Source organism: Penaeus chinensis, chromosome 19, assembly GCF_019202785.1.
Source record: "Penaeus chinensis breed Huanghai No. 1 chromosome 19, ASM1920278v2, whole genome shotgun sequence".
NCBI classification, from domain to species: Eukaryota; Metazoa; Arthropoda; class Malacostraca; order Decapoda; family Penaeidae; genus Penaeus; species Penaeus chinensis.
The window spans coordinates 4,733,446-4,758,445 of record NC_061837.1 but is presented as its reverse complement, the minus strand read 5'-3'; the positions used below and the strand labels follow the sequence as shown (position 1 = coordinate 4,758,445).

The window sequence follows — 25,000 nt, the reverse complement described above, 5'->3', positions numbered from 1 at the left end:
CTTGGGCAAAGGCCCTTTCCCTCGCTGACACCTTTCCCTCATCGCCACACACTTATTCCCTTTATGCATAAAAATGACATCAAGCAAAATGGTCTTATACGTCATTCCTTATGTGAATAGTTCAGCCAAGTTTATCGAAAGAACAAAGGTAAGAGTGTACCTTGTGGTTCCTCATCCAGAAGAAGAAGTGGTCGGACAGGTAGGTGCAAATGTGCTGGCCGACGGTGATCCCGGAGTCAAGTACTTGCCAGAGGTCGCCGTTGTTACTCATGGTGTTTAGCTGCAAACGCAAAGAAATCGTGTAACTTATTTTGCCTTTTAAAGCAGCTGAACTAGGGAAGGGAAAAGGTATTTGAATCAGTCATGCGACGCTCACACAAGGGCTTTGCAAACCTCGTTGGCGCAGGAGTTCCTGCACTGCCTGGCGTCGTCTTGGCAGGAGTCGATGGTGACTTCGGGAGCTTCGTACACCATGATCTCCGAGTGCTCGTAGGTGACGAAGGCGGCGCAGCGGCACCAGGGCTCCGTCTGGGCGCTGTGGATGGGAAAATAAAGAAAATAGTCTTTAGCAAGGGGACGCTGCTTTAGGATTCAGAGTCTGTTCTGCAGCCTGAGGTCACGGCAGCAAGGACGCGCCACAGAGGACTCCCCTGAGCAGTCGGGTCGTCGTGTGCCTCTCCGTCCCTCCCCAGTAACGGCACAGGAGGACCTACCTGACGGCGGCGACGAGGGCGAAGACGAGCAGGAGAACCTTCATGGCGGAGGGAGGCGAAGAAGTGACTGTTTCCGGGAGATGTTCGTCCTCTTTTATATCCTAAACGGACTCTCACATCAACACCGGCAACATGGAACGGACACCCATATCTACGGCATCTTGAAAAGATTACATAAGTGCTGATGACGTCATTACTGTCACTGTCATTCGATTTTGAAAACTGAATGTTGAAAATTATTTTTCTAAGCTTAAAGCAATGCGTTTTCTTATTTACACGTAAACACGCACGTAGGTGTGAATACGTATATATTGATATAAATATGCACACAAATTATATATATTTATATATATAATACACACACATACATACACACACATATAAAATGTGTGTATATGTATATCTATCCATCATATATATATATATATATATATATATATATATATATATGTATGTATATTATATATACATATACATATACATACACACACAGGTGTGTGTGTGTTTATATATATAATATATATGTAATATATATTATATATATGCTGTGTATATAATATATGTACACACACGCATATACATTTATATGTATGTATATATATATACACACACACATACACACACTTGTGTGTGTATATGTATATGTATATATATACATACATATATATGATAGATATACATACACACACTCATTATGTATACATACCCATATAGATATATATAATGTGTGCATACATATGTGCAGCTACACAGAAAACTATCGTTAGCAGTGGTGTCGAAACATACATTAACGAACAGAACCTTATGTTATGGAAGGGTTGGGATTTTGGGGATCGAATTGGTCTCATTCTGATTGAGAATGTATCTAATAGTTGTTCCGGATTTCCTATGCAGGATTCACTGTGACATGATCTTATTCTCGAAAAGGATGGAATATGCCTTGCAATATGCAGACAAACCAAAGGCCTTCTATGATGCAAAAATAATCTGCGACGAGAAAACATTTTTTTCTGGAGGCACCAACGCTGAGATATATGTATAGCGTCAACAAAACACCCCTTCCCTCCTATTTCCCTTCATTCGATATTTTGAAGAAAGATGTTTATTTAATAAAAATGAACGCTAAAACATTTCTATATATATATATCTCTATTTCTATATTAAATGCAGTGTTTTCATTTAACAGATTTGAGCCAGAGAATGTGATCGCGAGAAGGAGTGGCCAAATCACCGCAGGGTTGTTTGGGCGGATGCAAGTGGTGTCGGGGAGGTAACGGATGTTGGCCCTGGCTGATTTATTGGCAGAAGATATGTAGAAATCCTTGAGGAGGTTTTCCTCCCAACAGTTAAGGATTTTGTGTATCTTGAAACGGATTCCTTCTATCTTATTCAGAACAACAGCCCCATCCACTCCAGCGGTGTTGTCAAAGATTTGTTTCGTGAACATCCCGACATCGCGCTTGTCACATCCACCCAGATCTCCGAATTTCAACCCAGTTAAAACGTGTGGGAAGCCATGTCAAAATACATGCATTAAGACCACACTCGTAATCGTGTCGCAGTCGTGAATAATGCCTTGCAAGCATAGGAACGTCTGTGCTGTGAGGAAGGCGTGCGTTGACAGCCGAGTTAGTGGCGTCAGTATTTCGACGCTTGAACTGTGTTTTGGCAGCAGGGGGTAGGAACACAAAATACTAAACTTGAATATATCACCAATATCTATTTTTCCTTGTTTTGATCTTAATGAAATATGCCAATAGTCGTGTGTGTGTGTATGTCTATATATACATGAATGTAAATAAGCAAAACGAAAAAAAAAAAATATATATATAAATATGCACACACACATATGTATACATATGTATAAATATATGTTAGAAAAACCCACAATGTAAAACTAAATGTTTATACATATCTCTGTGTATGCGTGTGTGTATTTGTGTGTATATTCATGATATATATATATATATATATATATATATATATATATATATATATATATATATACATACACATATGTATGCATATATGTATATATATTTATATACATACGTATGCATATATGTATACATATACATATGCATATATATGTGTATGTGTTTACATGTGTTTATACATGTACATATATAAAGATATGTATGTGACCAATTTTTCTCGAAATTCATCTATGAAAACCAAATGACAAAGGTGAAGTCATCAGCACTTATGTAATCTTTTCAAGATGCCGTAGATATGGGTGTCCGTTCCATGTTGCCGGTGTTGATGGGAGAGTCCGTTTAGGATATAAAAGAGGACGAACATCTCCCGGAATCAGTCACTTCTTCGCCTCCCTCCGCCATGAAGGTTCTCCTGCTCGTCTTCGCCCTCGTCGCCGCCGTCAGGTAGGTCCTCCTGTGCCGTTTCTGGGGAGGGACGGAGAGTCACACGACGACCCGACTGCTCAGGGGAGTCCTCTGTGGCTCGTCCTTGCTGCCGTGACTTCAGGCTGTAGAACAGACTCTGAATCCTATAGCAGCGTCCCCTTGCTAAAGACTACTTTCTTTATTTTCCCATCCACAGCGCCCAGACGGAGCCCTGGTGCCGCTGCGCCGCCTTCGTCACCTACGAGCACTCGGAGATCATGGTGTACGAAGCTCCCGAAGTCACCATCGACTCCTGCCAAGACGACGCCAGGCAGTGCAGGAACTCCTGCGCCAACGAGGTTTGCAAAGCCCTTGTGTGAGCGTCGCATGACTGATTCAAATACCTTTTCACTTTTCTAGTTCAGCTGCTTTAAAAGGCAAAATAAGTTACACGATTTCTATGCGTTTGCAGCTGAACACCATGAGCAACAATGGTGACCTTTGGCTACAGCTCGACTCCGGGATCACCGTCGGCCAGTACATCTGCACCTACCTGTCCGACCACTTCTTCTTCTGGATGAGGAACCACAAGGTACACTCTTACCTTTGTTCTTTCGATAAACTTGGCTGAACTATTCACATAAGGAATGACGTATAAGACCATTTTGCTTGATGTCATTTTTATGCATAAAGGGAATAAGTGTGTGGCGATGAGGGAAAGGTGTCAGCGAGGGAAAGGGCCTTTGCCCAAGAGAGAATCCGTTGTAATCGCCCTCCCCACTCTCCCCCGCAGGTGTACGGCTACTACGAGGTGTGCGGCGGCGCCTGGCAGTACGCGGGCGTCGAGTCTCAGCAGATGCTGTGCTGCGACGGAGGCAAGCACGAGCACTGCATCGCCAAGTAGAAATAAGGCAGATACCACTTGCAGGTGTTGCTTCTTTGAAGACTGCAAATATATACTCAAAAAGAACATCTGTGCTTCAGTTTCCTGTTGGCCTTTATATGTATATGTAATATATGTATATATACATATATACACACATATGCGTGCGCGTGTTTCTAAACATATACATAAATACTCATAAAGACATACACAACGCACACACACACACACACACATATATATATGATTGTGTAAATATATACATTGATATATATATATATATATATATATATATATATATATATATATATATTATACACACACAAACACACACGCATATATATACACACAGATATACAAACCCAATATATATACAGATGTGCTTATATATGTATACATACATGCATACATATATACCCGTATATACACACATATATGTATATATACATATACATACATACATATGTGCTTATATATGTATACATACATACATATACAATCGCATAAATATGTATATATGCATATTCATATGTTTATATGAGTGTCTACATATGTATATATATACACATACATATATACATACATATATATGTGTGTGTTTGTGTATATATGTATCTATAGATGTTATATATGTATATATGCGTGTGTATATGTGTGTGTTCGTGTGTGCGTGTGTGTGTCTGTGTGCTATTGAGTATGTGTCTATGCATATATCTATCTATCTATATATGTATTTATATATGTACATACATACACATATATGCATATATATACATATATACAAATACATATACTTGTTTATATGTATATATATGAATATGTATACACATATACTGTATATATATTATAAGTATATACATATACATATATATTGTTTTATCTATTTATCTATCTCTTTATATACTTATCTATTCATTCATGCATAGGCACACACACATACACACACACACACACACACATACACACACACACACATATGTGTATATATATATATATATATAAACGATGTGTATATATATACATATACTATATATACATAAACTCTATCGTCTCATTTCCTTTTCTGTAATCCATTCTTCCCTTTACCTAACATCAATTTTGTTCAATCCATTGATTGAATCTAATTTCATAACTTGATTGTGATTTTCCCCCCCTGACATTCCCCCGACCCTTTCCACCACTCTCCCAGGGGTACGTGGATTTCGGGCAGCTGCCGTGTGAATCGTAAGAGCTACACGTGCAAAGGAATGGTCCGGATTGGATGTTTATAATCATCTATAGGAGGATTTTACAGGGATGGATTAGTGATTTCTCTGGGGTGGGGAGTGAGGGGCGAGAATGAGGTGACTGTGCTATATTTTTTAGATGAAGGGGTGCAGAAGACTTCTTTCTCGTGTTTCTCTCTCCTTTCCTCTTGTTCTTACCCTTCTCCTCTCTCTCTCTCTCTTTATCTCTCTCACTCCCTCGATATCTACATATGTCGAGGCATAGTGACAGTTTAGGTATTCTTTTTCCAAGCGATAGATATCGGGGTCAGTTTTTTGCCTGCACTGATATGAGAACATATTTAGAATATAAAAGAGGACAAACATCTCCCTGAAGCCGTCAAATTCGCCTCCCTCCGCCATGAAGGTCCTCCTGCTCGTCTTCGCCCTCGTCGCCGCCGTCAGGTAGGTCCTCCTGTGCCGTTTCTGTGGAGGAACGGAGAGGCGCACAACAACTCGACTGCTCAGCGGAGTCGTCTGTGGTGCGTCCTTGCTGCCGTGACTTCTAGCTCCATACGAAACTCTCTGAATCTTATAGTAAAGCCCTCTTGCTAAAGACTACTTTTATTTATTTTCCCATCCACAGCGCCCAGACGGAGCCATGGTGCCGCTGCGCCGCCTTCGTCACCTACGAGCACTCGGAGATCATGGTGTACGAAGCACCCGAAGTCACCATCGACTCTTGCGAAGACGACGCCAAGCAGTGCAAGAACTCTTGTGCCAAAGAGGTTTGCGAAGCCCTTGTGTGAGCGTCGCATGACTGATTCAAATGCTTTTTCACTTCTCTTGTTCAACTGCTTTAAAAGGCAAAATAAGTTACACGATTTCTTTGCATTTGCAGCTGAACACCATGAGCAACAATGGTGACCTTTGGCTAGAGCTCGACTCCGGGATCACCGTCGGCCAGTACATCTGCACCTACCTGGCCGACCACTTCTTCTTCTGGATGAGCAACCACAAGGTAACCTCCTCTTGGCGATAAAGTAAATTGATTAGTCACACTTGAGAGAAATTTGAGACCATCCCAACGAGAGAGAAAATGATTGTGTGGCGATGAGGGAAAGGACCTTTGTGAGAGAACTTTTAATCGCACTCCTCATTCACTCCCGCAGGTGTACGGCTACTACGAGGTGTGCGGCGGCGCCTGGGAATTCACGGGCGTCGAGTCTCAGCAGCTGCTGTGCTGCGACGCAGGCAAGCACGAGCACTGCATCGTCAAGCACAATTAAGACGGATAGTGCTTGCCGGTGTCGCTTCTTTGGCGATTGCGCAAATAAAGGCTTAAATTAACACCTGTGCTTCAGTTTCCTGCTGACAATAGCAAAGCGTGAATCATTTCGCTGTAGTTTCGTGTTCAGTTATGCTGAATTCATGCTTAAAGGAAATCTTGTAATTCGATTATCAAAGAAGAAATCCATGTTCTACTCAATATATACAGTATATATATACGTATATACTAATATACACCAATAAATATACATATGTACATACACACATACAAACATTATTCAATTCAGTCTGCAAGAAAACTGTGTCATGAAGCAGCTTCCATAATTAACTGCAAATTTCCCGACAAACAACCCATTACCTAAGATCTAAATTCCTTTGTAAGTTACTCCCTACATTCTTTATTGTTTATCAGTCTATCAGTTCAGCCCAAAGACGCCCCCCCCCCCTTTTGAACACAGTAACACGAAATCCATCATTCTTAGCAGTGGAGATGCGCCACTGATAACAAATCGCGGGAGAAACGAAAAGCGTATCAGCTGCGAAATGGCTAACAAGGTTAAGAATCGGACACATACGGTTGATCCATGGGTGCGTGTTTGTCTTTACATAATGTATATTGCAGAATGATTTATAAATGGGTAAGCAGCACGTGTCAATAGATATGGATCAGTCGTTCTTGTTTTGCGCCCAAGACTGCCCTGTTCAGGAGTGCAGCCATGTCCTAGCGGCACAGACCTATGGGCATAAGCCATATTAAATGCAACTGACCTGGATTAAACGTTTCTTATTATGCTATCATAACTAGACATTTTCAACATATAACGAGGTATGCCATTTTAGCAGTTGAAAGGAAACGCGGTCAGCATCTGCAAGGCGCAATGGTGGCGTGAATACTGTGGCAAAATTATCCTTCGAACCAGTGTTCTATGGATGCCTGCTTCACAACCAACTACAGTCCACCGCTCTACCAACTGAGCTATCGAAGGAGCTGGCAACCACAGACGCCACTTCCAGCTTTCCCTTCTCTGCCTCGCCTCCACCGTCGCGCGCCGCTCACTCGCTCCCAACGGCGACGGTTTCATGTCCAGGATTATGACTTACTTTTGGTTTATTCTGAACATTGGATGGGGGAATTTTGATATTAAACATAGGTGCATTTTATTTCTTAATATTTCCGTCATTCCTTTGATGTTTATTTCCCTTGATGCTTCATGAGTAATCAGAAGCTTCCGAAAGGTAACATGTATATAATGTTAGACTGTTACACAACTAAAGTAATCTTCGCATGGTAACTTCAGAATTCATATGAAATCAGTGTATGAATACTCATTGCGCTTGTAGAGCTTATTGTTATACTTTTACGTGCACAGTATGAATTTACTAACTTGTACTTTAGTCCTGATGTACTTTCAAGTGTGCATCTTGTATTTTGAATGTTTATGGTGTATATCTGAATACATTTGTGAGGATGTGTTTTTGTTTTTTAGACTCGTTACTGTGAAAAACTTATCGGAGGGAGGACTTGTCATGAATAGATTTCAGAGCAACCAATGACAGCCTGTTGCGTAGCATTCATACCTCCTAACATTGCATACCATAGTACAGATGATTCTTAACCCGGACTGGAAACTGCCTCCGTTGGGAGCGAGTGAGCGACGCGCGACGGTGGAGGCGAGGCAGAGGAAGGGAAAGCTGGAATTGGTGACCAGAGATGTCAGCTCCTTCGATAGCTCAGTTGGTAGAGCGGTGGACTGTAGTTGGTTGAGAAGCAGACATCCATAGGTCACTGGTTCGAATCCGGTTCGAAGGATAATTTTGCCATTATGTTCACCGCCGCCATTGCGCCTGGCAGGTGTTGACTGGGTTTCATTTTAACAATCAAAATGGCATACCCATAGAACAAGTAATAAATGACGTGAATGGGGTGAGGATTAAAGATAAACCAATATGAAATGTCAAAAGGGTCAATTCACTCTACACCGAACGAACGCATGTCCAGTGTATTTTGTCGCCATTTTCCTGGAACGCATCCACAGTGGCGGCTGGAGTGAAGTCATGGATCGCTGACTAAAACAGACACGGGAGAATTGTAAGCAATAATGGACGAGGAAACTGATCAATAAACGGAATATTTCTTCCTTAATTGCAATTGTTAAAAAAAAGAAAAAAAAAAAGTGAGCCTCATATACTGGGTGCCTGTTTATACGTGGCTGTATCCCATTATGTGGCATGTTGTGAATGTATTAAGGGTGGTATAAGTGATTATTGAATTTACTTCAGTCCCATTTCATTTCATTTTAATTAAAAGGGTGTTAGGGGATTCCACACCACGGAACATTTCACACTGATAACCAGCCTGGAACAGTTATCTTTGCCCCAGTCCCAAGCCACGTCCAATTAATGAACAAATAGTGCAAATAACGTCAACGCTAGATACGTCTGAATTCTGAATTCTCTTTGGACGTTTCCTACTTGGCAAGTATACCTGTGTATTCTCTCTCTCTCTCTCCCTCGATGTCTACAGCTGTCGAAGCAAAGTGAACAAGGATGACGTCATAAATACTAACGCTATGCTTTTTTCGTGAAGATATCGCGGTCCTTTTTTTGCCAGCAATGATAGAACCTATTAAGAATATAAAAGAGGACGGACATCTCCCTAAAGCAGTCACTTCTTCGCTTCCCTCCGCCATGAAGGTCCTCCTGCTCGTCTTCGCCCTCGTCGCCGCCGTCAGGTAGGTCCTCCTATGCCGTTTCTGGGGAGGAACGGAGAGGCACACGACGACCCGACTGCTCAGGGGAGTCCTCTGTGGCACGTCCTTACTGCAGAAAAACTCTGAATCCTATAACAGCGTTCCCTTGCTGAAGACTACTCTCTTTTTCCCCATTCGCAGCGCCCAGACGGAGCCCTGGTGCCGCTGCGCCGCCTTCGTCACCTACGAGCACTCGGAGATCATGGTGTACGAAGCACCCGAAGTCACCATCGACTCTTGCGAAGACGACGCCAAGCAGTGCAAGAACTCTTGTGCCAAAGAGGTTTGCGAAGCCCTTGTGTGAGCGTCGCATGACTGATTCAAATGCTTTTTCACTTCTCTTGTTCAACTGCTTTAAAAGGCAAAATAAGTTACACGATTTCTTTGCATTTGCAGCTGAACACCATGAGCAACAATGGTGACCTTTGGCTAGAGCTCGACTCCGGGATCACCGTCGGCCAGTACATCTGCACCTACCTGGCCGACCACTTCTTCTTCTGGATGAGCAACCACAAGGTAAACTCGTCTTGGCGATAAACTAAATTGATTAATCACACTTGAGAGAAATTTGAGACCATCCCATCGAGAGAGCTTCTCTGTGCATGAGGAAAAGGCGATGAGGGAAAGGACCTTAGTGAGAGAACTTTTAATCGCACTCCTCATTCACTCCCGCAGGTGTACGGCTACTACGAGGTGTGCGGCGGCGCCTGGCAGTTCACGGGCGTCGAGTCTCAGCAGCTGCTGTGCTGCGACGCAGGCAAGCACGAGCACTGCATCGTCAAGCAGAAATAAGGCGAATAGCGCTTGCCGGTTTTCCTTCTTTGGCGATTGCGCAAATAAAGGCTCAAAAATAACATCTGTGCTTTAGTTTCCTGCTGACAATATCAAAGTGTGAATCATTTCGCTATAGTTTCGTGTTCAGTTATGCTGAATTCATGCTTAAAGGAAATCTTGTAATTCGATTATCAAAAAAGAGATCCATGTTCTACTCAATATATACAGTATATATACGTATATACTAATATACACCAATAAATATACATATGTACATACACACATACAAACATTATTCAATTCAGTCTGCAAGAAAACTGTGTCATGAAGCAGCTTCCATAATTAACTGCAAATTTCCCGACAAACAACCCATTACCTAAGATCTAAAGTCCTTTGTAAGTTACTCCCTACATTCTTTATTGTTTACCAGTCTATCAGTTCAGTCCAGAGACGCCCCCCCCCCCCCTTTGAACACAGTAACACGAAATCCATCATTCTTAGCAGTGGAGATGCGCCACTGATAACAAATCAGGGGAGAAACGAAAAGCGTATTAGCTGCGAAATGGCTAACAAGGTTAAGAATCGGGCACATACGGTTGATCCACGGGTGCGTGTTTGTCTTTACATAATGTATATTGCAGAATGATTTATAAATGGGTAAGCAGCACGTGTCAATAGATATGGATCAGTCGTTCTTGTTTTGCGCCCAAGAACGCCCTGTTCAGGAGTGCAGCCATGTCCTAGCGGCACAGACCTATGGGCATAAGTCATATTAAATGCAACTGACCTGGATTAAACGTTTCTTATTATGCTATCATAACTAGACATTTTCAACATATAACGAATGAGGAATGTGTGTTTCGGCACACTTATTTCCGGCACTCGTTATTTATTACTTGTATTACGGGTATGCCATTTTAGCAGTTGAAAGGAAACGCGATCAGCATCTGCAAGGCGCAATGGTGGCGTGAATACTGTGGCAAAATTATCCTTCGAACCAGTGTTCTATGGATGTCTGCTTCACAACCAACTACAGTCCACCGCTCTACCAACTGAGCTATCGAAGGAGCTGGCAACCACAGACGCCACTTCCAGCTTTCCCTTCCTCTGCCTCGCCTCCACCGTCGCGCGCCGCTCACTCGCTCCCAACGGCGACGGTTTCATGTCCAGGATTATGACTTACTTTTGGTTTATTCTGAACATTGGATGGGGGAATTTTGATATTAAACATAGGAGCATATTATTTCTTAATATTTCCGTCATTCCTTTGATGTTTATTTCCCTTGATGCTTCATGAGTAATCAGAAGCTTCCGAAAGGTAACATGTATATAATGTTAGACTGTTACACAACTAAAGTAATCTTCGCATGGTAACTTCAGAATTCATATGAAATCAGTGTATGAATACTCATTGCGCTTGTAGAGCTTATTGTTATACCTTTACGTGCACAGTATGAATTCACTAGCTTGTACTTTAGTCCTGATGTACTTACAAGTGTGCATCTTGTATTTTGAATGTTTATGGTGTATGTCTGAATACATTTGTGAGGATGTGTTTTTGTTTTTCAGACTCGTTACTGTGAAAAGCATATCCCAGGGAGGACTTGTCATGAATAGATTTCAGAGCAACCACTGACAGCCTGTTGCGTAGCATTCATACCTCCTAACATTGCATACCGTAGTACAGATGTGTTTTTGTTTTTCAGACTCGTTACTGTGAAAAACATATCCCAGGGAAGACTTGTCATGAAGAGATTTCAGAGCAACCACTGACAGCCTGTTGCGTAGCATTCATGCCTCCTAACATTGCATACCGTAGTACAGATGATTCTTAACCCGGACTGGAAACTGCCTCCGTTGGGAGCGAGTGAGCGACGCGCGACAGTGGAGGCGAGGCAGAGGAAGGGAAAGCTGGAAGTGGTGCTTATAAGTAACAACCCCTTCGATAGCTCAGTTGGTAGAGCGGTGGACTGTAGTTGGTTGTGAAACAGACATCCATAGGTCACTGGTTCGAATCCGGTTCGAAGGATAATTTTGCCATTATGTTTACCGCTGCCATTGCGCCTGGCAGGTGTTGACTGGGTTTCAATTTAACAATTAAAATGACATACCTGTAGAACAAGTAATAAATGACGTGAATGGGGTGAGGATTAAAGATAAACCAATATGAAATGTGTTCCTGGTAATGGCTAAGGGTCAATTCACTCTACACCGAACGAACGCATGTCCAGTGTATGTTGTCGCCCTTTTCCTCGAACGCGTCCACAGTGGCCGCTGGAGTGAAGTCATGGATCGCTGACTAAAACAGACACGGGAGAATTGTAAGCAATAATGGACGAGGAAACTGATCAATAAACGGAATATTTCTTCCTTAATCGCAATTGTTAAAAAAAAAAAAAAAAAAAAAATGTGAGCCTGATATTCTAGGTGCCTGTTTATACGTGTTCTCTGAATTTACGTGGCTGTATCCCTGGTATGTGGCATGATATGAATGTATTAATGGTGGTATGAGTGATTATTGAATTTACGTCAGTCCTATTTCAATTCATTTTACTTAAAAGGGTGTTAGGGGATTCCACACCACGGAACATTTCACACTGATAACCAGCCTGGAACAGTTATCTATGCCCCAGTCCCAAGCCACGCCCAATTAATGAACAAATAGTGCAAATAACGTCAACGCTAGATACGTCTGAATTCTGAATTCTCTTTGGACGTTTCCTACTTGGCAAGTATACGTGTGTATTCTCTCACTCTCTCTCTCCCTCGATGTCTACAGCTGTCGAAGCAAAGTGAACAAGGATGACGTCATAAAAACTAATCGTTATGCTTTTTTTCGTGAAGATATCGCGGTCCTTTTATTGCCAGCATTGATAGAACCTATTAAGAATATAAAAGAGGACGGTCATCTCCCTAAAGCAGTCACTTCTTCGCTTCCCTCCGCCATGAAGGTCCTCCTGCTCGTCTTCGCCCTCGTCGCCGCCGTCAGGTAGGTCCTCCTATGCCGTTTCGGGAGAAGGACGGAGAGCCACACGACGACCCGACTGCTCAGGGGAGTCCTCTGTGGAACGTCCTTACTGCAGAATAGACTCTGAATCCTATAACAGCGTTCCCTTGCTGAAGACTACTCTCTTTTTCCCCATTCGCAGCGCTCAGACGGAGCCCTGGTGCCGCTGCGCCGCCTTCGTCACTTACGAGCACTCGGAGATCATGGTGTACGAAGCACCTGAAGTCACCATCGACTCCTGCGAAGACGACACCAAGCAGTGCAGGAACTCTTGTGCCAAAGAGGTTTGCGAAGCCCTTGTGTGAGCGTCGCATGACTGATTCAAATGCCTTTTCACTTCTCTAATTCAACTGCTTTAAAAGGCAAAATAAGTTACACGATTTCTTTGCGTTTGCAGCTGAACACCATGAGCAACAATGGTGACCTTTGGCTAGAGCTCGACTCCGGGATCACCGTCGGCCAGTACATCTGCACCTACCTGGCCGACCACTTCTTCTTCTGGATGAGCAACCACAAGGAAAACTCCTCTTGGCGATAAACTAAATTGATTAATCACACTTGAGAGAAATTTGAGACCATCCCAACGAGAGAGCTTCTCTGTGCATGAGGAAATTATTGTGTGGCGATAAGGGAAAGGACCTTAGTGAGAGAACTTTTAATCGCACTCCTCATTCACTCCCGCAGGTGTACGGCTACTACGAGGTGTGCGGCGGCGCCTGGGAGTTCACGGGCGTCGAGTCTCAGCAGCTGCTGTGCTGCGACGCAGGCAAGCACGAGCACTGCATCGTCAAGCAGAAGTAAGGCGAATAGCGCTTGCCGGTGTTGCTTCTTTGGCGATTGCGCAAATAAAGGCACAAAAATAACATCTGTGCTTCAGTTTCCTGCTGGCAATAGCAAAGTGTGAATCATTTCGCTGTAGTTTCGTGTTCAGTTATGCTGAATTCATGCTTAAAGGAAATCTTGTAATTCGATTATCAAAGAAGAGATCCATGTTCTACTCAATATATACAGTATATATACGTATATACTAATATACACCAATAAATATACATATGTACATACACACATACAAACATTATTCAATTCAGTCTGCAAGAAAACTGTGTCATGAAGCAGGTTCCATAATTAACTGCAAATTTCCCGACAAACAACCCATTACCTAAGATCTAAATTCCTTTGTAAGTTACTCCCTACATTCTTTATTGTTTATCAGTCTAACAGTTCAGCCCAAAGACGCCCCCCCCCCCCCCTTTTGAACACAGTAACACGAAATCCATTATTCTTAGCAGTGGAGATGCGCCACTGATAACAAATCGCGGGAGAAACGAAAAGCGTATTAGCAGCGAAATGGCTAACAAGGTTAAAAATCGGACACATACGGTTGATCCACGGGTGCGTGTTTGTCTTTACATAATGTATATTGCAGAATGATTTATAAATGGGTAAGCAGCACGTGTCAATAGATATGGATCAGTCGTTCTTGTTTTGCGCCCAAGACTGCCCTGTCCACGAGTGCAGCCATGTCCAAGCGGCGCAGACCTATAGGCATAAGCCATATTAAATGCAACTGACCTGGATTAAACGTTTCTTATTATGCTATTATAACTAGACATTTTTAACATATAACGAATGAGGAATGTGTGTCTTGTAACACCTGTTTCCGGCAGTCACGTTATTTATTATTTGTATTACGGGTATGCCATTTTAGCAGTTGAAAGAAACACGGTCAGCATCTGCAAGGCGCAATGGTGGCGTGAATACTGTGGCAAAATTATCCTTCGAACCAGTGTTCTATGGATGTCTGCTTCACAACCAACTACAGTCCACCGCTCTACCAACTGAGCTATCGAAGGAGCTGGCAACCACAGACGCCACTTCCAGCTTTCCCTTCCTCTGCCTCGCCTCCACCGTCGCGCGCCGCTCACTCGCTCCCAATGGCGACGGTTTCATGTTCAGGATTATGACTTACCTTTGCTTTATTCTGAACATTGGATGGGGGAATTTTGATATTAAACATAGGTGCATTTTATTTCTTAATATTTCCGTCATTCCTTTGATGTTTATTTCCCTTGATGCTTCATGAGTAATCAGAAGCTTCCGAAAGGTAACATGTATATAATGTTAGACTGTTACACAACTAAAGTAATCTTCGCATGGTAACTTCAGAAATCATATGAAATCAGTGTATGGATACTCATTGCGTTTGTAGAGCTTATTGTTATACTTTTACGTGCACAGTATGAATTTACTAACTTGTACTTTAGTCCTGATGTACTTTCAAGTGTGCATCTTGTATTTTGAATGTTTATGGTGTATATCTGAATACATTTGTGAGGATGTGTTTTTGTTTTTTAGACTCGTTACTGTGAAAAACTTATCGGAGGGAGGACTTGTCATGAATAGATTTCAGAGCAACCAATGACAGCCTGTTGCGTAGCATTCATACCTCCTAACATTGCATACCGTAGTACAGATGATTCTTAACCCGGACTGGAAACTGCCTCCGTTGGGAGCGAGTGAGCGACGCGCGACAGTGGAGGCGAGGCAGAGGAAGGGAAAGCTGGAATTGGTGACCAGAGATGTCAGCTCCTTCGATAGCTCAGTTGGTAGAGCGGTGGACTGTAGTTGGTTGAGAAGCAGACATCCATAGGTCACTGGTTCGAATCCGGTTCGAAGGATAATTTTGCCATTATGTTCACCGCCGCCATTGCGCCTGGCAGGTGTTGACTGGGTTTCATTTTAACAATCAAAATGGCATACCCATAGAACAAGTAATAAATGACGTGAATGGGGTGAGGATTAAAGATAAACCAATATGAAATGTGTTCCTGGTAATGGCTAAGGGTCAATTCACTCTACACCGAACGAACGCATGTCCAGTGTATTTTGTCGCCATTTTCCTGGAACGCATCCACAGTGGCGGCTGGAGTGAAGTCATGGATCGCTGACTAAAACAGACACGGGAGAATTGTAAGCAATAATGGACGAGGAAACTGATCAATAAACGGAATATTTCTTCCTTAATTGCAATTGTTAAAAAAAAAAGAAAAAAAAGTGAGCCTCATATACTGGGTGCCTGTTTATACGTGGCTGTATCCCTGTTATGTGGCATGTTGTGAATGTATTAAGGGTGGTATAAGTGATTATTGAATTTACGTCAGTCCCATTTCATTTCATTTTAATTAAAAGGGTGTTAGGGGATTCCACACCACGGAACATTTCACACTGATAACCAGCCTGGAACAGTTATCTATGCCCCAGTCCCAAGCCACGCCCAATTAATGAACAAATAGTGCAAATAACGTCAACGCTAGATACGTCTGAATTCTGAATTCACTTTGGACGTTTCCTACTTGGCAAGTATACCTGTGTATTCTCTCTCTCTCTCTCCCTCGATGTCTACAGCTGTCGAAGCAAAGTGAACAAGGATGACGTCATAAATACTAACGCTATGCTTTTTTCGTGAAGATATCGCGGTCCTTTTTTTGCCAGCATTGATAGAACCTATTAAGAATATAAAAGAGGACGGACATCTCCCTAAAGCAGTCACTTCTTCACCTCCCTCCGCCATGAAGGTGCTCCTGCTCGTCTTCGCCCTCGTCGCAGCCGTCAGGTAGGTCCTCCTATGCCGTTTCGGGAGAAGGACGGAGAGCCACACGACGACCCGACTGCTCAGGGAAGTCCTCTGTGGCACGTCCTTACTGCAGAATAGACTCTGAATCCTATAACAGCGTTCCCTTGCTGAAGACTACTCACTTTTTCCCCATTCGCAGCGCCCAGACGGAGCCCTGGTGCCGCTGCGCCGCCTTCGTCACCTACGAGCACTCGGAGATCATGGTGTACGAAGCACCCGAAGTCACCATCGACTCTTGCGAAGACGACGCCAAGCAGTGCAGGAACTCTTGTGCCAAAGAGGTTTGCAAAGTCCTTGTGTGAGCGTCGCATGACTGATTCAATGCCTTTTTACTTCTCTAGTTCAACTGCTTTAAAAGGCAAAATAAGTTATACGATTTCTTTTCGTTTGCAGCTGAACACCATGAGCAACAATGGTGACCTTTGGCTAGAGCTCGACTCCGGGATCACCGTCGGCCAGTACATCTGCACCTACCTGGCCGACCACTTCTTCTTCTGGATGAGCAACCACAAGGTAAACTCGTCTTGGCGATAAAGTAAATTGATTAGTCACACTTGAGAGAAATTTGAGACCATCCCAACGAGAGAGAAAATGATTGTGTGGCGATGAGGGAAAGGACCTTTGAGAGAGAACTTTTAATTGCACTCCTCATTTACTCCCGCAGGTGTACGGCTACTACGAGGTGTGCGGCGGCGCCTGGCAGTTCACGGGCGTCGAGTCTCAGCAGCTGCTGTGCTGCGACGCAGGCAAGCACGAGCACTGCATCGTCAAGCAGAAATAAGGCGGATAGCGCTTGTCGGTGTTGCTTATTTGGCGATTACGCAAATAAAGGCTCAAAAATAATATCTGTGCTTCAGTTTCCTACTCGCAGTAGCAAAGTGTGAATCATTTCGCTGTAGTTTCATGGTCACTTATACTGAACTTATGTGTGAGATTCTTAAATCTTTTTATTTGAGAAGAGAACCATGTTCTACTCAATATATACAGTATACATCCATCATTCAAGTGATGCACCAGTGATAAATGAGCCTCGGCGATTTCATGAGAGGTTGTCGTACTAGCTACATGTGGCTGATTGACGGGTGCATATACATCTGTATGTCTTTACCTAATGTATACTGCAGAATGTTTTATAAATGGACAGGCAGTTGTGCTGATATACAGGTTGCTCATTCCTGTTTTGCGCCGAAGACTGCCCTGTTCGGGAGTGAGGCCGAGCCCTTACGGCAAAGAGCTACAGACACACAAGCCATATTGAATACAATAGACGACTTGAAAAGTGTATCATGTCTTACTCGTTATACTTGTACAACGGGTATACCATTTCAGCAGTTAACATGAAACGCGGCCAGTACCTGCAAGACATAATGACAAAATAATCCTTCGAACCAGTGACCTATGGATGTCTGCTTCACAACCAACTACAGTCCACCGCTCTACCAACTGAGCTATCGAAGGAACTGATTATTATATGCACCACCTCCAACCTTTCCTTCCTCTGTCTCGCCTCCATTATCCGGGATTTTGTTCTTGACGCGTGAATAATTCTGGACACGGTACAAATGGGGGAATTCTGATACCAAACAAAGGTGCTCCTTTCCTCTGAATATTTCTTTATCCCTTTGATGATTATTCCCCTTGATGCTCCATGCGTAATCAGAGTCTACCGTAGGTAACGTGTATATATTATTTCAATGTATAGATACACATTGTGTTAGTAGAATTTAGTTTGCTATATTTTTGTATGCACAGTATGAATTCACTAACATGTTTTATGGTTCCGAGGTACTTACCAGCAGGCATCTTGTATTTCGCTCCCCGTACATAGATGATTCTTAACCCAGACTGGAAACCATCGCAATTGGGAGCGAGTGAGCGGTGCGCGACGGTGGAGGCGAGGCAGAGGAAGGGAAAGCTGGTAATGGTGTCAAACAATACCAGTTCCTTCGATAGCTCAGTTGGTAGAGCGGTGGACTGTAGTTGGTTGTGAAGCAGACATCCATAGGTCACTGGTTCGAATCCGGTTCGAAGGATATTTTTTTTTTTTTTTTTTATGAATTATATTTTCTTCGCGAAATTGCAAATTATGCTAATGAACAGGTTTTTCTTCTAACTTTGATATCTGATATTCTTTAGTATATCCAACAAAAATGACTCATGCATATATTAGGTAACGACTAGTATGAATTGAGTTGGTATGTCCACCAGGTTAAGATTATGTAATTATATTCGACTCTGAAATAATTGAGATTTGATATCACTTAATACCTTTGATTATCCATTAATTTTCTTTGGACGTCATTTACTGAAATCTTCCTCCAAGAGTTAGATTTCATCTGCACTCTTGATTTTCATTTGTAGTTTACATCACTTATTTATTATCACCATGCATTAGTTAACAGGTGTGACTACCTTTCTCCGAACCGAAAGGACTGATCCGAACTTTTTTCCGAAGCATGTGGGTAAGTAGGAAATGTGCGGAGGGAATGCAGTTATTCGGACATGTCTAACGTGGTTGATATTCGCACTGTTCATTAATTGGGCGTGGCTTGGAGTGAGACAAGATAACTATTTCAGGCTGGTTGACCAGTGTGAAATAATTCCCGAGGTGTGGCGTCCCCTAACGCCCTTTCGACTATGATCAAATAAAAGAATACTTTTGACGAAAATTCAGTAAACACATACATACACAGCTAATAGTGCATTCATAACATAATAACACATAACAGAAATACAATCACGTAAATTCAGATAACAGCTAGAATAACAGGCTCATATTTCTTAAAAATAATTGCGGGAAATTGAGGGAAATTCATCAAATGCAACGATCATTGTTTGAGAAAAAAATCCGTTTCGTAAGCAGTTTCCTCGTCCATTGATTTTTACAATTCTTCCGTGTCTGTTTTGGTTAGCACACCATGACTTTACTCCAGCGACACTATGGGATACGTGGCTAAGCTACGCTCGCTGTGTTCGATTCCTTTTGGTTTGTTTGGTTCTGTCGATGTTCTATCGAGTGAAAAGTGGCCAGGAGTAGCTTTTATCTTGGTTTATCATTATCATCATTCGTCACCACCACCTTCTCCACCTTCACCTTTTCCTAAGCCATTGTAAATAAAGCAGACCTGCCTTGAAATGTTAGATAACTAATGTGGCATATGAATGCTGTATTAATCCCTATCCCATTGCTATCATTTCCCAAAGTCTACTATTTGGTTCACGATTATGCAATTTCAGCAGTGCAACAGGCACAATACTGGTGGTGACCATTATGACAAAATTGTCCTTCGAGCCAGTGACCTATGAATGTCTGCTTCACAACCAACTACAGTCCACCGCTCTACCAACTGAGCTATCGAAGGAGCTGACATCAAATGACATAATTTCCAGCTTTCCCTTCCTCTGCCTCTGCTTTTTCATTTAGGGGCACAGAACGCAGTATTATCTGTGTAGTCGTGATTTATGCTATCACGTATCACTACTGTTTCAAGTATTAAATTGTTAAGGTTTTCAGACAGAGAAGTTAAGCTCTTTACTCTTTACTTTTTGCCCAAGGACTAACAGATAAACCACATCATTCATCAGACTTTTTTCCAGCAAATCATATGATTCAGCTTTCATCATAGCATCGGTGACTCGAAGAAAAATGAAGATGCAACTTTAAAATCAGTATAGAGACATATCTTACCCCTATGAACAACAAATTCAAATGTATTTATGTGTGTGGACATATATATAGAGAAAGAGATTGTTCCACGATATCTGACTAGTCCACAGTGTCAAAGAAGTTGCTCAACCAAGTTTCAGGCTGTTTCACGTAAATGAATGGGCTTACGTGAGTTTGTTCCTGATCCGATGACCCAACTAGAGAATAGACTTTAATCTCATGAATGCATTATTAGCGGTGCATTTAGCAAGGTACAGATTGGGTTGCATATTTTAGCTTCTATAAGGCCACTTTAAGTTATGAATTACTTAAGGAATTGATTACTTGGTGAATTCCCTGTTCATTTTCTTTATATCTCTCTTGTATATATTTTTTCTTCTCAAAGTGATTGCAGAATATTTTCCATTATTGCAAAGGTCTTTGGCAACACTAAAGGCAATTTGTAGTTACAGTTTCCAAGCTACGAAAATATAATAAAAGAGGGATGGATAAAAGATGAAGTAAAACAAGACGGGAGAGAAGAAGAAAAGGAAGAGAAAGAAGAAGAAAGAGGAGGAAAAAGAGAAAACCGAAGAAACAAAAAGAGAAAAGGAAAGTGAAATAAAAACTATTACGTAAAAAAAGTCGAGGAAGAAAAAAATGGTGAAGATAAAGAAAAAGGAAAAAGGAAAAGAGAGGAAATAGAATGGAAAGATAAAAGAGGAATGAAATGAGGGAGATAGAGAACACGAGCAAAGCATAAAGGAGGGTTTATTTAAAAAGTCCAATAGACTAAAATAAATCCCTCAATTTAACAAATTTGATATAATTCTCTCACATTCGCCTCCTGGGCACGTGTCTGTCATTTGCAGATCAATACGTCGCCTGTTGAAAGTTGATTGCAATGTGCTCGGGGACGCTGGAAATAATCACACTTACTACACACGCACACGCATACACACACACTATGTATACATATGTATACATACAAACACACATTTAAATATATACATATATGAATATATATTATATATATATATACATATACACATTCGCACACACACATACACACATATACACATGTGTGTGTGTGTGTGTGTGTGTACATATATATATATATATAAATATATACATACACATATATAAACACACATACACACGCACACACATACACACACACTCTGTACACATATATACATATATATATACATAGATACACAAACACATATATGTGTGTGTGTGTGTGTGTGTGTGTGTGTGTGTGTGTGTGTGTGTGTGTGTGTGTGTGTGTGTGTGTGTGTGTGTGTGTGTGTGTGTGTGTGTGTGTGTGTGTGTGTGTGTGTGTGTGTGTGTGTGTGTGTGTGTGTGTGTGTGTTTGTTTGTTTGTTTGTTTGTTTGTGTGTGTGTTTGTGTGCGAGTATACATATATGTGTGTGTGTGCGTTTGTATGAACAGGGAGGAAATGAATAGAGGGGAAGGCATAGAAAGAACCAAACTTTAAAACTTTTGAAACTGTCCTTCGAACCGGATTCGAACCAGTGACCTATGGATGTCTGCTTCTCAACCAACTACAGTCCACCGCTCTACCAACTGAGCTATCGAAGGTATACATATCAATGAAGGTTCTTATAATCTCTCTCTCCCTTTTATTCCCCTTCCCCCCTTTTCCGCCTCCCCTCCTCTGCTCCTTCCTTCAATCTTTTCTCCTGTCTCCCTCCCTCCTCCTCCCTACCCCCCCGAACCACTACCCCCCCCCCCCCCAACAGAGCCCGAGCGCGACGAAAAGGGTTGTGCTCTGGCATTATCATGATCATATTTATCATCATTATTATGCTTATCATATTTATCATCATTATTATGCTTATCATATCTATCATCATTATTATGATTATCATATCTATCATCACTATTATGATTATCATATTTATCATCATTATTATGATTATCATATTTATCATCATTATTATGCTTATCATATCTATCATCATTATTATAATTATCATATCTATCATCACTATTATGATTATCATATTTATCATCATTATTATGATTATCATATTTATCATCATTATTATGCTTATCATATCTATCATCATTATTATGATTATCATATCTATCAGTATTATTATGATTATCATATTTTTTCATCATTATTATGATTATCATATCTATCATCATTATTATGATTATCATATCTATCATTATTATTATGATTATCATATTTTTTCATTATTATTATGCTTATCATATCTATCATCATTATTATGATTATCATATCTATCATCATTATTATGATTATCATATTTTTCATCATTATTATGATTATCATATTTATCATCATTATTATGATTATCATATCTATCATCATTATTATGATTATCATATTTTTCATCATTATTATGATTATCATATTTATCATCATTATTATGATTATCATATTTATCATCATTATTAAGATTATTATATTCATCGTCATTATTATGATTATCATATTTATCATCATTATTATGCTTATCATATTTATCATCATTATTATGCTTATCATATTTATCATCATTATTATGATTATCATATTTTTCATCATTATTATGATTATCATATTTTTCATCATTATTATGATTATCATATTTTTCATCATTATTATGATTATCATATTTTTCATCATTATTATGATTATTATATTTTTCATCATTATTATGATTATCATATTTTTCATCATTATTATGATTATCATATTTTTCATCATTATTTTGATTATCATATTTTTCATCATTATTATGATTTTTATATTTTTCATCATTATTATGATTATCATATTTTTCATCATTATTATGATTATCATATTTTTCATCATTATTATGATTATCATATTTTTCATCATTATTATGATTATCATATCTATCATCATTATTATGATTATCATATTTATCAGCATTATGATGATTATCATATTTATCAGCATTATTATGATTATCATATTTATCAGCATCATTATGATTATCATATTTATCAGCATTATTATGATTATCATATCTATCAGCATTATTATGATTATCATATTTATCGTTATCATTATTATGATTATGATATTTATCATCATTATAATGATTATCATATTTATCGTTATCATTATTATTATCACCATTGTTCTCTAAATTATCATAATTATGTAAACCAGCATCATCATCATCATTATTACTATTAACCAGGCATCCAAACCAGACTGATTAACTCTCTGCATGTCAAAAGATCCTACACGGAAACAAAGTCAAGGCAAATGCAAATCCGAGGACTGAGATCTGGACCGAGATCTGGAACAACTTACCGCAAAATATTAAAAATATCTTCAACCTGATTACTTTCACAAAGAAATTAAAGGAGAATCTCTTCAATTGTCAATGACATAAAACATTTACATGCAAAGCCAAACCATGTTACTCTATTTCTAACGACCATCGTATCTCCCCTACCAATGTATTTGCTATTGTTTCTACGTATTTGTATTACTGTTTGATGCCACAATCTATGTAAAAAGAAGAATCATTGTAATTAATGGTATAAAATGTTTTGACTTTGACTATCATTATTATTATTATTATTATCATTATCACCATTTTCGGTATTATAATCATTTATCGAAGTTAAACGCTGTACACTATACATACGCACACACACACACACATATAAATGTATATATGAGTATAAATATGTATATATACGTATATATATGTATAAAGGAAAAGGAAAACAGCCTTTTCAACTTAGTGTACACGTTACTGTGTGTGTGTTATGTTCATAGATATATGTATATAAGTAAATATACATATATTTATATATATACATACATATATTTATTGTATATATATATATATATATATATATATATATATATATATATATGCATTCACACATACACACAAATACAAAAATAGATATAAGTACCAATATCTATCTATATATATGCACACACCCATATCTGTATATATATATATATATATATATATAGAGAGAGAGAGAGAGAGAGAGAGAGAGAGAGAGAGAGAGAGAGAGAGAATGTGTGTGCATGAGAGAGGAGGCCGAAGTTGAAAAATATCCTTCGAACCGGATTCGAACCAGTGACCTATGGATGTCTGCTTTATAACCAACTACAGTCCACCGCTCTACCAACTGAGCTATCGAAGGAGCTATAATTTACAAGCACCACTTCCAACTTTTCCTTCCTCTGTCTCGTCTCCACTGTCGCAAGCCGCTCACTCGCTTCCACAGGCGACGGTTTCCAGGCCAGGATCTTTAATATACTTCGTAATGGTTATTTTAAAACAGATAGTGTGCTTGAGTGTGTCTGCAAGACAGAAAGAGAAAGAAGGAGAGAATGAGAGAGTGTGAAAAACTTAATAAATGATAAAAATATCCTTCGAACCGGATTCGAACCAGTGACCTATGGATGTCTGCTTCTCAACCAACTACAGTCCACCGCTCTACCAACTGAGCTATCGAAGGTGCTGCTTATTATGAGCACCACCTCCTCTTTTCCCTTCCTCTGCTATCTAAAGGAGAGTTTCACCATCAGTTTTTTTTTTTTTTTTTTTTTTTTTTTTTTTATAAAAATGAAAAAGAAAATCAGTAACCAGTCAAAGTAAAACAGCTATAATTATGATCACGATTATGCAGAATAGTGGTAATATGAAGCTCAGATGATTGATCGTATAACTAGTTCCAAGTAATTAATGTAAATTACCGTATACATTTCACAAAC

General features: G+C 40.2%; 6 protein-coding genes and 7 non-coding genes across 13 annotated transcripts in view; 9 read left to right on the top strand and 4 right to left on the bottom strand.

The window, feature by feature from the left end:
• Positions 1–842, bottom strand: part of LOC125035318 — a 1,062-nt gene extending 220 nt beyond the window's left edge. Inside the window, exons 1-3 of the mRNA XM_047627622.1 lie at positions 714–842; positions 394–535; positions 161–280 (exon numbers count right to left, since the gene is read on the bottom strand). Coding sequence (XP_047483578.1) covers positions 161–280; positions 394–535; positions 714–757 — 306 coding nt within the window. The 5' untranslated portion in view covers positions 758–842. The remainder of the gene's footprint in view (positions 1–160; positions 281–393; positions 536–713) is intronic.
• A 2,189-nt stretch (positions 843–3,031) lies between these two features.
• On the top strand, positions 3,032–4,025 carry LOC125035319. Its single transcript, XM_047627623.1, has 4 exons — positions 3,032–3,094; positions 3,273–3,414; positions 3,528–3,647; positions 3,849–4,025. Exons 1-4 carry the CDS (start codon positions 3,051–3,053, stop codon positions 3,957–3,959), a joined length of 417 nt encoding a protein of 138 aa, XP_047483579.1. The 5' UTR covers positions 3,032–3,050; the 3' UTR covers positions 3,960–4,025.
• A 1,430-nt stretch (positions 4,026–5,455) lies between these two features.
• Positions 5,456–6,493, top strand: LOC125035315. The gene is made up of 4 exons (XM_047627620.1): positions 5,456–5,608; positions 5,790–5,931; positions 6,045–6,164; positions 6,316–6,493. The coding sequence occupies exons 1-4, from the start codon at positions 5,565–5,567 to the stop codon at positions 6,430–6,432; spliced, it is 423 nt and encodes a 140-aa protein (XP_047483576.1). The 5' UTR covers positions 5,456–5,564; the 3' UTR covers positions 6,433–6,493.
• A 1,660-nt stretch (positions 6,494–8,153) lies between these two features.
• Trnay-gua lies at positions 8,154–8,243 on the top strand. Its single transcript is given in 2 exon segments — positions 8,154–8,190; positions 8,208–8,243. It is a non-coding gene; the product is annotated as a tRNA-Tyr (tRNA).
• Positions 8,244–9,036: 793 nt separating this feature from the next.
• Positions 9,037–10,037, top strand: LOC125035470. The gene is made up of 4 exons (XM_047627903.1): positions 9,037–9,165; positions 9,325–9,466; positions 9,580–9,699; positions 9,859–10,037. Exons 1-4 carry the CDS (start codon positions 9,047–9,049, stop codon positions 9,973–9,975), a joined length of 498 nt encoding a protein of 165 aa, XP_047483859.1. The 5' UTR covers positions 9,037–9,046; the 3' UTR covers positions 9,976–10,037.
• A 1,859-nt stretch (positions 10,038–11,896) lies between these two features.
• On the top strand, positions 11,897–11,986 carry Trnay-gua. Its single transcript is given in 2 exon segments — positions 11,897–11,933; positions 11,951–11,986. It is a non-coding gene; the product is annotated as a tRNA-Tyr (tRNA).
• A 142-nt stretch (positions 11,987–12,128) lies between these two features.
• On the top strand, positions 12,129–13,817 carry LOC125034887. Its single transcript, XM_047626935.1, has 4 exons — positions 12,129–12,139; positions 12,909–13,248; positions 13,362–13,481; positions 13,649–13,817. The coding sequence occupies exons 1-4, from the start codon at positions 12,129–12,131 to the stop codon at positions 13,763–13,765; spliced, it is 588 nt and encodes a 195-aa protein (XP_047482891.1). The 3' UTR covers positions 13,766–13,817.
• Positions 13,818–15,552: 1,735 nt separating this feature from the next.
• Trnay-gua lies at positions 15,553–15,642 on the top strand. Its single transcript is given in 2 exon segments — positions 15,553–15,589; positions 15,607–15,642. It is a non-coding gene; the product is annotated as a tRNA-Tyr (tRNA).
• An 833-nt stretch (positions 15,643–16,475) lies between these two features.
• Positions 16,476–17,441, top strand: LOC125035416. Its single transcript, XM_047627794.1, has 4 exons — positions 16,476–16,577; positions 16,738–16,879; positions 16,992–17,111; positions 17,263–17,441. The coding sequence occupies exons 1-4, from the start codon at positions 16,534–16,536 to the stop codon at positions 17,377–17,379; spliced, it is 423 nt and encodes a 140-aa protein (XP_047483750.1). The 5' UTR covers positions 16,476–16,533; the 3' UTR covers positions 17,380–17,441.
• Positions 17,442–18,541: 1,100 nt separating this feature from the next.
• Trnay-gua lies at positions 18,542–18,631 on the top strand. The gene is given in 2 exon segments: positions 18,542–18,578; positions 18,596–18,631. It is a non-coding gene; the product is annotated as a tRNA-Tyr (tRNA).
• A 3,128-nt stretch (positions 18,632–21,759) lies between these two features.
• Trnay-gua lies at positions 21,760–21,849 on the bottom strand. The gene is given in 2 exon segments: positions 21,760–21,795; positions 21,813–21,849. It is a non-coding gene; the product is annotated as a tRNA-Tyr (tRNA).
• Positions 21,850–24,336: 2,487 nt separating this feature from the next.
• On the bottom strand, positions 24,337–24,426 carry Trnay-gua. The gene is given in 2 exon segments: positions 24,337–24,372; positions 24,390–24,426. It is a non-coding gene; the product is annotated as a tRNA-Tyr (tRNA).
• Positions 24,427–24,654: 228 nt separating this feature from the next.
• Positions 24,655–24,744, bottom strand: Trnay-gua. Its single transcript is given in 2 exon segments — positions 24,655–24,690; positions 24,708–24,744. It is a non-coding gene; the product is annotated as a tRNA-Tyr (tRNA).
• Between the last annotated feature and the right edge of the window lie 256 nt (positions 24,745–25,000).